The 14,227-nt window shown below is 39.7% G+C and overlaps 1 protein-coding gene across 1 annotated transcript in view; it reads right to left on the bottom strand.

Annotated features, from left to right (window-relative positions):
• Nucleotides 1-14,227, bottom strand: part of usta (uronyl 2-sulfotransferase a) — a 52,371-nt gene that overhangs the window by 2,249 nt on the left and 35,895 nt on the right. The window contains exons 4-6 of the mRNA XM_010734712.3: nt 7,605-7,684; nt 7,337-7,490; nt 19-116 (exon numbers count right to left, since the gene is read on the bottom strand). Of these exons, the coding sequence (XP_010733014.1) occupies nt 19-116; nt 7,337-7,490; nt 7,605-7,684 (332 nt within the window). The remainder of the gene's footprint in view (nt 1-18; nt 117-7,336; nt 7,491-7,604; nt 7,685-14,227) is intronic.

Below are 14,227 nucleotides of genomic sequence, written 5' to 3'. Positions count from 1 at the left end.
AAGAGTGCGTATAGATACCTGCATTGAGGATGTTGTCCACAGAAGTAGGGAATGATGTAGAAAACTCTGGGGTTGGAGCACTCTGGATAATTCTCTAGAATGCACACATTGATGTCCTGAAAGCAGACAAATAATCATTTAGATTTCACAGATGAAAGTCAAACAGAACTGTAATAGTTTATTTCTACCACTAGAGGGAACCCTTCACCAGCATTCCCATTAACTCCAGCTCACTGACAGCCAAAGTGCTTTGCAAAACAACCTTCTGGGTTACAAAGATAAGCTCTGCCCTTCAAAGAGGAAGACGTTGTTTTATTCTTATCAAATAAGATTCCGTGCTTGGATTTGGTGCATTATCTGTGCAAGGCTGAATAAAGTGATTCAGTGAATGCAAACTTTCCCTTGTCTAAACGTGGGAGCTATTAAATAAGGAAAGGGGAAAAAAAACAGGGGAAAAGATTAAAAACACACATGTAGGAGTGAAGCTGGCCAGCCATTGAGCTGTGCTGTGGAACTCAGTCAAATCCATGTCAGGTGACGTAAGCCTTATGGATGACAACAAGTCCTGAGTAACAAAACACTCCACACCAGTCATGACTCTCCCTCTCATGCACGCATACAGTAGCGCCAGGCTACATGCATGAGACAGAGGTGTCGACAGGGCCCGTTGTATGAAAGAGAATGGGATCTAAATGTGGAAGCAAACTGAAAGTGTAATGGCCGCGTCAAGGCTCGCCTTTAAGATTTACACTGTGATAAGTCGTAACGGCTGATTTAAACAGAGCAATGTGTCAAAGCCAACACTGAGGCCATCGGGCTCCATCACAGAGATTAAGTTTGGTCAGACAGGACCAGAGACCCAGACCTTCCCAGAGGACAAAGACTGCTATTGAGGGTAAGATGTGAGGGGCTTGTATGGAACCAGATGACACCTCACTGACAAAAATATGGATAAAGGCAAATAACTCTTAGAACTTGGATAGTCTGCCTTTTAGACAAAAGTTACAGTTAGGCTTTGATCAGCTATATTTTCACTTGCATGTCCACGATGGCTTGATGATTATTTTCAAGCCATTGTTGTTCTCTGAGACAGTTCAAAGCAAAAAAAGATTTACAAATCAAACGTCACAAATCTGATAAGTATACATCTTGATTTCTCTCTCTAAGAAGGTAGCCGTAGAGTGTAAAGGCCTGCACAGAAGTCTACATACACAAGCTGGGATGACATAAATTATGTACTTGGCCAGTTACTTTTTCCTTTGCAGCTGAATACTGTGGTACAATTGTGTCTCTGATTCACTAAGCGACTGCAGAAGTTTGTTTGAACTTTATGACTTTATACTGACACTATGTACTGGGAACAGAACTTATTGGTGATCAGCGAAGCAAACCACTAGAAATCTTCAAAGAAACCACAACAAAACCCCAGAGAAACCTTTAGAAAACAGAGCGACATTGCACCATTGTTAGAGCGTGGGTCGTGTCCAGACTTGTGATAAGTTTGCCCCGCATTCTTTTGATTCGTAATTTTTAGAACAATTTATTGTTGTTCTTCTTGTGATTTATTATTCAAAGAATGAGTCAGTCTATCTAGTGTTATCAATTATTATTATGTTTCCCTGACCGGCAGTCCACAGTTTACTTTCTGTTTTCATGATACAATAAAAAACAAAGATTTTGGCAGCAGGGTCAGAGTGAGAAACTATTAACCACATGCAAAGATTCCAAAAGGATCTCAAGAAGAACAATAGATAAATGTACTAACTTGAACTCAAAATGCAACACACACTTGCTAATAAAATACTGGGAATGGACTCCAGACAGGACTTTTCTACAATTAGCCTAAATGCAGCACTGTACAAAAGCTGCCAAGAAACTCACAGTAATCGAATTAGAAACAGAAAAAAACGAGAAATGGCAAGTGAGAGCCAGAGAAAAAAGAACAGAAAGAAAGGTGGACAGGAAGTGACACGTGTGACGCCACTCATTGACACACATGGCTCATTGCCAGGAAATCCCCCCTCCAACACTTGATATAAGACCCTCAACATTTAGGAGACCTCTGGGAATCCAGTCACAACTCATTTATATAAAACAACGCACAATCAAATTGGCGCACACACAGCCGACAGACAACACGCACTCTCTTTAAGAGAAGCCATTAGTATTTCGAAGAGAGGCCCTCTGTGCACACTCAGGATCATTGTTTCTATTCTCATTCTGGATTAGGCTAACTGAGCAGTCACAGAAACTGCAGCAACATGGAGCCTAATCTCTACAACGGCCTCCTGTTTCACTGAATGGCATGTATGCATGAATTAAATCAGGATTAATTGATTATGTAAACCTTTCCCATGGGACAACTTGACTTAGTTTCCATTAGGGAGCATGGGAATGATACACCTGGGTCAACTCACATTTAAACCCGCAAAAACTGATTTTCTTTGACACTTGGGGTCAGCAGAAACAAGTAAAAAACAAATAATTTACATAATTTCACTTTTTTTTTATGTGTTTGCAAACTGTTGCTCATCCAGAAGACACAGAGCACTATTAGCATTCACCTAGAGTCGTGTTTTCGTCCACCTAATGAGCGAGGAGAGGAGGAAGTGAACCAAAGCCAAACCAATTCCAAAAACAATGACCTGAAAGATGCTTAAAAAGTTGTAGCGCTCAGGAACTGAGGGGAACTGCAAAGTTGGATGAAAATTACAGCATCTGCTGTACGGTGTTCATTTTTAGGACATCCTCAGATCTCAGACTCAGGTGTCAGACTCAAATGAAAAGGCATCAGAGTCGCCTAAAAGTCACCTAAAAGTCAAACCTTTGTCATCTTCATCAAAAACGGCCTCATCGAAAACGGCCTCATCCTCACAGGAAACAGCGACTTTTAGGCGACTCTGATGCCTTTTCCTTTGAGTCTGACACCTGAGTCTGAGATCTGAGAATGTCCTAAAATGAACACTGTACTGCTGGTTTATCTAGTACTGTATATGCATCACTTTACATACAGTCAAATGATCCATTGTTAATTCAAATATTTATTGTAGCTATTTTAACCTAATTCTCATCACTTGTTTTACTTTGTCACACCAAATGTGTGCAGTCCACTGTTTCAAGGCCATCCAGATAAGATATGATAAGATAAGATAATGATGAGATAAGATAGAAAAATAAAATCAAATAGCAATAAAAAAAAGTTATAGAAACTATGTAGACCTTTCACGTATACAAATATGAATGTTGGATCATTTGTTTCATGCACATTTATATCTATATATAACAGTAAATATAATCAACACAGGTAAAGTAACTGAGTAGTTTAACAGTGCTACGTTACGTCACGCTGTCTGACAGATGTTGGAATGAAAGACCTGCGGCAGCGCTCCTTCTTACAGGGTGGGAGTAGAAGTCTGTTGCTGAAGGCTAATCCCAGAAATATATACAAAAATAACATGAAGATACTTTTCTTTGTCATATGTTTGTTTAGACAACACCTGGGAGATGTGACCGGTAAAGTTTGTGTGTCGGTTGCACCTTAGGCAATTGACCTTGTGACAGATACACCGCATTACCGTTTCTTATGTCAAGGCATGCCAGGGCACGACTGCTGCCAGTAAAGCCTTTTTCGTTTTGTGTGCACTTATTTGTTCATGAGTGTGTATGTGTCACTGTGAAATCAGATTGACTGACAGAAGAATCTTACTTGCCGTGGGAATCGCTCCTGATCAGACCAGTATTTTTGAACTGTGGGAACTAATCTCGTGTTCTTTGGGTTCAGTAGAAACATTTTACATGTGTTTACATGTATACTCATGTGCATGAGTGCACATTCTACCTTTAGGGCACAGCTTTCTACTCTCTACTGCTCCTTTATATATATATTTTTTTTCATACATGCATATGAATATGCACTTATCTTAACAAGCATAATATGACCAGATCTTTCTAAACTGACTTTTTAAACTCCCTTAATTCTAAATAACAGCTCATATTTTAAATCCTAAGTGACTTAGTGCTTAACTCCATGTGTGTACATTCTGCATTCAAGTGCCCAGTGCATGCCTTTCTATAGTGTAGTGTATGTGTGTGTAAAAAGGGGCGTGGAGACTGACGGAAAATCCAAGCCGACCACAGGAATGTCTCAGTAACACGTGCATCAGGTTCCCTCAGCCCCGGCTAGCAAACTGACAGTGTTCTTTCATTGACACCTCTCATATACACCCTGTACAGGGCAGGCAGGGCTAATGCACACCAGGCAGGGGATATATCCAAGACTAGTCTGAACTCTGGGTGTTGACATAGCGGGGGCACTCATACTGACAAACTAAGCTTATATTTGAGATTCTATACTTGCGAGGACATTCATCTCCTGGCCTCAAATCGACTCCAAACCTCTAACTCTGTACAGGGCTTTACATAAAGCCTTATTCTGGATATCAAAATTTAATTATATTGTTGCTGAGACCTGCCCCACTTGTCCACACCAACCGCCCATATAAAAACACACAGAAGCTGAGGGCTCAACTTTATTAACCAGCCGCTTCATTTTAAATCTTAATCCTTAACTATAAAACTTAATCTCAATCAAAAACCTGAAATTTATTCTTGACATATTAATATTTACAGCTGTTACACATCAGTCTGCGACTGTATTTCTCAGCCTGTAATTGATTTGTCAGGGAGGTTCAGCACATTTAGTGGCATATAGCTGTCTACTGCAACTGCAGTCTACAGCATTATACAAATGCCAGTGTGGCATATGCTTGCCACTGTTTATAGATGTGATTTAGCACATAACTGCAAGCCTATTTTTGCTGAATAGGTAAGCTAGGTTGTTGCTAACAAGCATAGTCAGTAAGAAGAAAATAATACCAACAACAGAGATGCAAAGCAGGAAGAAAAGAAAGCACAGCAAAGCGAAACAAGACCCGAAAGTATTGCTTCTCTAAGATGGCGACACTTTTATGCCAATACAGCAACATGCTGTCTGTAAAGTTTTATTATAATTATATTTTCAGATAATTAGGTCAAGATTTGTTACGTGATGGGAAAGAGGCCATTACACTTTAGTGGCAGAATACATCACATACGGCATTCTTACGACCTAAACAAGGTCCAAAGAAGTGAGCACCGATGTCATCACTTTGGAAAATTTTGGTCAGTTTTAAACCCTATGAAGGACTTTTGGTTCTCATAAGTGTAGGAGTGTAAATACACACACACACACACACACACACACACACACACACACACACAGGTAAACTAGTCTAAAGCAACACAGCCTCCCATTTCCCTTTAACTCTAGAAAGGGGCCCCCGTGGTCTGCATACTTTATTAACTCAACTCACATGGTCCAAAACTCCGGGGAAAGCAGCGCAATACTTAATTACACCCAGTCAGACTCAAGTCAGAATGACATTCACTCCTCCTGTTAGCCTCTCAGCATGGCCTTCTGAGCTCTCAGGGTCTCCGTCAGTATTGAGGATGGTGGAAGGAATGACTAGCAGTGTACCTGTGTTAGTGCCTGTCTATTGATTTGCCATGAAATCTTGAAAAAGAACTGTCATTATTATTTATTTGTTTTGTTTTTTTTTTAATCTTTGATTCAATGCTCTGATGCCAAATTGGACATATGACTTCACTGTTAGCTTCTCCTCTGTGTAAAACTCAGGGATCAAAAATGGAAAATAGTTCAGCTCCAAATGGCGTGCACTGTAAAATATGAAATGCATCGCCTTGAGTATGGTACTGCAGGGGTAAACACCTCTGCAAGGCAGATGTAGGATACAACATACCAAGTTTCTGATGTGGCAAATCAGGTCTCTAATTGGAATCATAATCAGATTCAAATATTGGGTTAGCATCAATCAGCCTTGGCCTGCCAATTTTCCTTCCTTCCCTCCAGCAACACCACGTGTCGAACATCTTCAAAGAGAGCAGAGTGTGGTTTTTTAATATATTTCCGTGTTGAAGAAATGTTCTGTTGCTTATATTTTTACATTTAGGACAGATCGATGATCAGTGAACAATAATCTAGCTGACATCAGTTAATCACTATCGACTAGTCACCTGTGATAAAAAAAATTAATGTCAGTAGGGTTATTTTCTTGTAATAAACATAGTACATGTTATTCTGTACATCATTCATTAGCGTACACGTCTTTATAATTAATGTGCATCAAGGTCATACCAGAATAAGAAATTAGTATTCAACATTTCAGTTCATGTCTCAGCTGAGCTTCAGGTTATGAAACCAGCTGGCGAGCAATCAAAACAGATACAGATTTAAAGCACTGTTATTGGCAAGCCTGTGACTCCAACATAAAATAACTGTGCAGCTCTGTCAAATACTGCAAACGCATTAGTATTTCAAACCATAAACATCCATGGCATTGATTTAGTTAATGTCCATATGAGAGTAAATTGGCTTGTGGGCACTGGGAGGGAGATGAAAGGCAGATAGAGGGGAAATGGCTAAGGCTTCAGTATTTATTTGATTCTTTACATAATATTGCTGGAAAGTTTTTCTAATTCAGCACAGGTTCCCTTGGGACCAGAGCAACATGGTAAACAACTGTGGTACCCTCTTTTAAGCTGGTTTATTTATAGGTTTTGTGTTTGCTCCTAGTAAGAGCTTAACAAAAAGAGGAAAGTATTAGTGTTATTTCGAAATAATGAAAAAAAGAGAGACGGTGTATTTTTTCCCCCGCCCTAATTTTTCTCTTCAATTTTTATTACTGCTATTTATAAGATTACCTCTTCACAAGAGGACCACACTATTTATTTACTCTCTATTGTCACAAACAGCATTGCAGCAAGAAACAGAAAATGTATGGTGACATAAAATCCAGGTAACTTGGTATGAAAAAAAGTCTGGTCATAATAAATATGCTCCTCAGTTCTGCACATCACATTCTCTTAAGAGAAGCTCATAGACGAGGGGCCTCGTCAATTCCCTTTATTATAAATCTGCCACAGTGTCATGGCTATGAAACAGAAAAAGGTGACTGATGTCAGCCAAAATCAAATCTACTGAACCAGATCCAATTCCTTTCCCATCTCCAATACAGGTGCAAATCTTTGGCCACAAAACTACAGCTAATTAATCATCAGTCCCCCCCGCATGCCTTCATGACTGACAGACTCATAAGTAATAAGAAACTAAGTTTTGATTCCCAGACTACTAAACATTTCAAAACACAGTTAGTGAAGAGTGCAAAGCTCAAATCCACAGCATCCTCGGTGTATCAGACATTCTTGTTAGTGAGAAATAAATACACAAATACATTTAAAAAAAAGACAATTTACTGCTTCTATAAAATGAAGGGCTCACCAGGTATCTCTCATCGTCTTTCATCCCTGGAGTGCGGATGAGGTGGTTCTGCTCACCCCTCCAGTCACCAAAGCGACGGAAGAAGTAGTTGGAGAGGAACCGGTTGATAGGGTCCCGGATTATGTTGATATAGACGGGCTGCTCTATCCTGAACCTTACAAAGACAAATAAAAATATACATTAAGACCATCTGCAACAAACTGCAAACTTGGTTCATCAAACATTAAGAGTTACAGTAAATGCAGTTATCATAGTACCCATACTGTACCTGGTAAAGTTGAGGAAGTGAACATGCCGTGTATAGAGGAATGGCTGAGGGATATTACTGATGTTTTTCATGAGATCCACCTGAATAAAACAAAACACACAGTTGACTTGACGTGTTACACAGGAGTAACAGGTGAGAATCACAGCATCTTCCGTAAACATTGACAATCATCCGAGACAAGCAGAGATCATACTCAAACGTGCCACTGCATAATGGAAAATCAAGCCATCGCATACGGAAATTCCAACATACAAAGATTTAAAACAGAAACAGAGTGTAGCTCACACTGATGCTCCCACAAAACTAAATGCAGCCAAAAAGCAAACTATCTTCAGGTTTTGTCAAACAAAACCAAGAATTTCCATCCCAAGTGATTGTTTGAACTGAACACATAACCATTTCTGAAATTCAATTGCTGTATATTTATCTGGCTGTGGATCCACCTTGATTTGATTTGCACAATCTTCCACTAGAGACTGACCTGCCTACAGTTTCAACCTCTCTCTTGACTGCACTTCAAAAAAGTTTTGTTTTGTTCATCTAACAATATCCATCACCATAGATCTAGTTTCCCCTCAGGCATTCCCAGGAAAGCCAACATTTTTAGAGCAATTATTCAGGGTTTCTTCTTCCTCTGCTGCTAGCAAAGATTAAAAAACATCCCAAAGGCTTTCTAGGTCTGCATGGAGAAAGAGGTTCACAGTAGCCAAAATAAACTTTAAGGCATCACAGTAGTACCATATACAGTGCAGGTCCCTTGCATGAGCTCTTTGACTGAAGGCCATGCAACTGAAACCTAATTCCCAATCATTCCTCACATAAATAGCTCCATATTGAAATAGATCTGTATGTGAGATCCAGTTATTCCTGCCACGCATGTAAGAAATTATTGACTATGCAAGTTATGTCTCTGGACCAGTGGAGCTGTCTAATTTTAAAATATTAAAAACACATAATAATGGCCTAAAGTTGTGTCTGGATACAGCATACTAAGATTTAGATCATTTACTGCACGCACTGTAACTTGTTTTGTTCTCCTCTTATATGTTACATTACATCCACCTACAAAATCCTTAAAACAATCTGCAAAGCATCAACTTATCCAACTCTTGAATGGTGAAATTGACTGGAACCTTTCAAATGGGTCAGAAGTGTGGATATTTAGAAAGCACACAATTGCAATTACTTAAACATGTCTTGTGAGATTTGCCAGGCTATACAAATTAAGACTTGAAAGTTACAGACCAAGTGCTAGAAGTATCAGAGATCAATAGTTTCAAGACTGTATCTTGTGAGACCCTTTAGTCTTTTTTTCCCACGTTATTTTCATTTTTCCTTTGCATCTACTAATTATGCAAGACTTATTCTTTTTATTTCTTGTCTGAGCCATCTGGATTGCTGGTCTCTTGGGAGCGTGGACCACCAGACAGACAGCCACCTGCCACTACCACAACCGTGACACATGTTGTCACCAGACTCTTCTTTTCTTCTGCCAGTAAGAGCAGGCAACAGTTCAGTTTATTTCACCCTATTCTCCAGCATCATTTTCTCTATGTTGCAGGCCCCTCAAACAACAAGTGGGCGTATTGCAAAAGAAAGGACATGATCCCTCACTGGCTTCCCATCAGAAAACACCAGTGCTAATTGGAACACACACGCAATCTGGAGGTACTACTGATGTGAACTGAAGCTGGAGCTACGCAGCAGTGGAGACGTAAGAGTTTTGGCAACTGATATGGCAAGTGATGGTGTTGCCTCTTCCCAAAACTCTTCTATACGCTCTATCTCTATATCATCTAGCCTAAAAAGCTGATAAAATGTTTAAAGGCTATATTGGAAACACAGGCAAGCACTAGGAAAAGTAAAAAAAATAAAAAGATAATCCTCCACATGATAAGTGGTCAAGCAGATGTTTAAAAAGGTAAGCGTAACTGAATAATGAACAACAGCTGAATACTGCGCATGGGGGAATTCAATGAGTCTCTATCTGGACAGTAACAGAGGCCAAAGACAGAGCAAAACTGTAGACCAGGGACTGGAGGGAAATGACACATATAAGTAGAGGAAAAAGAAGAGGAGGCTTGATTAGCAGCTGTGATAGGAACACATCATATCAAGATAGGTCTTGAATAACTATGTTGACCCACGTGCTGCTTTTGGAGGCCCTGAATAAAACGGGGTCTAGAAGGTCCTTCAGCCACATAAAAATGCTTCAATGGTATCCACACTTAATGTTTTCGGCATTTGATTCTTGGTAGGGTTTTTTATACGGTGTCAATTGGAGAAAATATTTCTTTCAGTTTGAATGAGCCTTGATGTGAGTGAGAGTAATCATAAAAATCATTTTCAAAATACCGATGGTGGGTTTTCCTTAATGTTGCCAGTCTTTTTTTGTAAAGTCTGAGCTAATTTCTTCTGAATCACGTGTCTGATTTTGGCGTGCATATTCAGCCGTGTCCTGTCTCAATGGACTGAATGACTCGTTTTGAAAAAAATAAAATCGTTCTAATGGACAGCGTTGATTAGCCGAGGAACTGTTTGAATGTCCTGCTCTTATAAACTATGTATAGGCACCTGTTACGTCATAGCAGGACTATTTGGATAGCAACAGTAATATGTATACTTGTTTATGTACACAGGGTCAGTTAATCTGAGGCCTCAGTCAGATTTGGGCTTCACACCCTCCCTCTTCTCTGTAAACTCAGTACATTTCCACTCACTCTGCTTCCACCTTCTGTGGATCTCTCCTGCAATAAAAAGTACAATTTTAAACTTTCATTAGCGCTGTAGCATTTATTTTACCACTCTGGGTGCCTCCTGCATCCTCTGTCTCTATTAATCCATTTCAATTCTACATGAAACAAAGTTTATTTTCTGTAAACTGCCCCCCCTCGACTATTAGTCCAGACCAATTAGCCCAGAGCTAAACCCTGACAGCCCCTCCCCCGCAAGGAGTTTGATGTGCAGCACATTTGGCACATTTGGTGAGTTTGTGTGTGTGTGTGTGTGTGTGTGTTTTCTGACCCACCCCTCTGGTCTGTCTGGCCAGACCCCCTCCACGCTCATTTATTTGAGCTGCAGGGAGACAGAGGGAAAGTGGAGGACACTCTGAGATTCCAGGCATACCTGCAACCCCTCGACCCCCACCCACCCCCCTTCTTCCTGAGCCCCCGTGGCGTCCACACAGGGCTCATCAGGGGAAACGGAGGAAGAGCCAAAAAACCACAGAAAGCTATAGCTACAACTGCTGCCCAACATTCAACTCAATCCAATTTGTCTCTATGTGTCTACAATTCAAAATGACAGTAGCTTAAATAATTAACACCTGTGCTAGAAACATGTAACTGACTGACGCTGGAGTTCAGATTCCAGCCCAGATATTTCAGCAACTGCTCATATATAATTTGTGTATCTGCTTATTATACAATTCACAGGAAATAAGAGCTTTACTCCAAAATAAATATCCACATTTAAGAAAAGGCACATTTACAAAAAAAAAAAGAAAAAAAGAGAGACTGCTGGCTTGAAATCAAAGTTTTAGCAGCCAGAAATTTCAACTTCTTTTAGCACCCAATTCAATCTAATTCTCTGTAAGTGAGCAAAAGTAAACTGATGCGAGATGCTACTAGGGAATAAGTATTTACAATCTGTGTTTGTACTGGGGCCAGGCACTTTTTGGTGTTTGCGTATCTGTGGCTATGTGATGCAGATACTCAAGGTTCGTGGCTGTAGAGCATCTGTCTGCTGGTTAATGCCCTCAGTAAGAGTGCGGAAACAGGATCCCACATGAACATGGTTACGCTCTCAATAAAGATGCTGTCTTTCCGTTTCTGCACTGTAAAAATGAGACCTACTAAATGTTGATCTCATTCAAATCAGCATAACATGATTTTTTAAGTTGTGATTAATACTGTAGATGGATAGAAACTGTTTAAAATTCCCATTCGCCACTAACACTGAGTGCAATTTTATTTTGCTTTTTGCTGTTAGTAACATGATCTAAGACGGTGCAGAGTTTGAACAAAAACAGCTACCCAGAATTTCTTTCTACATCTACAGCTACAATCAAATTGCATTGTTTTGTTGACTGTAGTGTTCAGGTATATGATGAATTTCACTGGACCAGCAGCAAAGACCTCCTGGGGACTTTCAGTGCACCCCTTGATGAATATGTACCTTGCCTGCTGAGAATGTACCTGGCTAGGAAGTGAGGTTCTGGTAAGAAGATGGATAACCTCCAAGATAAGCTTAATGAACAGGTGAGTAAAGTATACAAATGCTCCAAACTTATGCAGACTATGGTTCATATCCACCAAAGCCTCTTTCCCCATGTGAAAATATGAATTGCTCCTTTGCCTGGCATTTTTAGGAGAGCATAAATATATTTTTAATCTAAGGTTACACAGGATGTGGCAGTGTTGCAAAGCGTTAAATCTCGGGTGTGCACCTGTTAGACCTACTGCAACCATCGCTTCAAACGGCTTCTTCTGTGGTGTGCACTGTCTGCCACAGCCACATTGGTTAACATGGGCACCGAAAGGAGACAGGCAGCACTTTCATCATGTGTGAAAAAAAAAAAGTCAAACTTCACAGACACTTTACCATGCTGTCAGATAACCTTCTTTTTTGGCACTAACCCTGTGCTGTGCACTGTGTTACACCGCAGATCACCTGGTTAGATCAGAGTTACAGTACAGCCGGTAAAACACAAGCATGCACCATATCTGAGAAGTTTATACCTCTGTACAATATATTTTATTTTATATACCTCTGTACAATATATTTTATTTTATCGTATTTACTCTCTATCTATCCTATCTTATCTATATCTATCTATCTATCTATCTATCTATCTATCTATCTATCTATCTATCTATCTATCTATCTATCTATCTATCTATCTATCTATCATGAAGTTTGATTTTAGTTTGACCTGCAGCTTTCTAGCTGACTTGAGGCATAATACAGTAGGAAGCGCAATTGGAAGTTCTATGGTTCTAAGGCTGCACGACGGCAAAGTAAAGTGGTGAATATATTTAAGCGTACACTTCAACAGATATTGCGCTCACTGACCACCGTCTACTGTAGAACACTGACAAATAAACTGAACTCTTTTAATCTGCTAAAGCAGATGAGGATTTATCACCATACTCAGTCATAAAGAAAACTTTTTTGGCAACAAAATTGTAATGTAACAACCCACATCTGTTTAGTTTATGTATGCTGGACTTGATGCCAGACTAATCCCTTATGTTGAAAACTATATGAAATTTGATGGTTTCAGATAACTTTCAGCTGTGTGCTCTTTATTTAAGTTATTCATTTATTTATTGGGCACTCTTTAAATATAAACAGCAACATAAATTCCGCTTGATTTATTACAGCAAAGTTTTATTCTGCTAAAGTAAGAATTGAATGTTTATTCAACAAGAATATGGTTTTGCTGAAGGTAGAAATACATGGCATTGAAGCAAAAATCTCATTGTTAGCTTCACTGGAATATCATAATTAGATCAACAAGAAGATCCAAGTTGGCAGAACTCTTGTCTAAACTTGTAAACCTTAGTAAACTCAGCAACAGTAGTTAGGAACAGTTGAGAAAAAACAAAAAATCTTCTGCCTTGATAGTTTGTGTCAACATTTTTACTATGTAGATGTTTTTTTCTTTCTGTAGGAAATGTCTTTCCCACTGAGCCTGTTCCCGCTGTGCTGAAAGGGACAGTTGGGTCACTATACATCTTAAATCTGCAGAAGCTCTGCAAAGGTCCAGAACGAATAAGGCACCTTAACTTTTGGCATCCCATGCACGAGGCAACAACCCTGCTCAAACCCATTAGCGGACTACTGAGAGAGCCAGCTGGAAAGCGGTCCAAAAACTGCAGTCTAGAGCCAGAACCACAACTGATGAGACCAGCATCTCTAAACTTAGGCGACGTGCGTCTGTATCTGCATAAGTCAACACGCAGAGAACTACACATGCAAATAAACACACAAAGACAAAGACGCACTTTGGAATCACACACAAACACAAGCACAGGCATACACTTTTAAATAGACCTCCCCCTGCACACACACACTTTCTGAGGAGCATTGCTTGGGACATTCACAGAGATGTTTTATGTTCAAGGAATTAATAAATCTAATGGTGTTCTGCCACTGTGTGTGTAGCCAGGGTTTTACAGTTTGATGAATGGATAAACAAGTCACTGTTTCAATATTTGCTCAACATTTACATCAAATCGGTCAGTAATGGTTGCACATATTCAGCATCTGCTGACCATTCAAAAGTGGTTAGAAGTAGCTTATTACTAAAGGATGCTGTCAATAACGTCATGAAAGGATGTGAGTCATTGCTGCAATACTCCCACACACACTAAGTCACCCAGATGACTAAAGGAGCCATTGCACTGATTGGAAATGTCACTTACAGTAATGCCTATGGAATCTTGACTTTGCACCGTTTTCATAGAAACCAAAATATTTCTGGAATTACTGCTACTGACAATCGTGTCCCTTCTTGCCCTTGATTTCTTGAATGTCAAAAGTGAGGGTCAATGACAGAATCTCTGGAGCTTGTTGGAATAATTTCAGTAGTGGAAAGTAACTCAATATGTTTGCGTTTT

The sequence above is a fragment of the Larimichthys crocea genome, chromosome XI, assembly GCF_000972845.2.
Source record: "Larimichthys crocea isolate SSNF chromosome XI, L_crocea_2.0, whole genome shotgun sequence".
In the NCBI taxonomy this organism is placed as follows: Eukaryota; Metazoa; Chordata; class Actinopteri; family Sciaenidae; genus Larimichthys; species Larimichthys crocea.
This window is presented reverse-complemented; position numbering and strand designations above follow the sequence as displayed.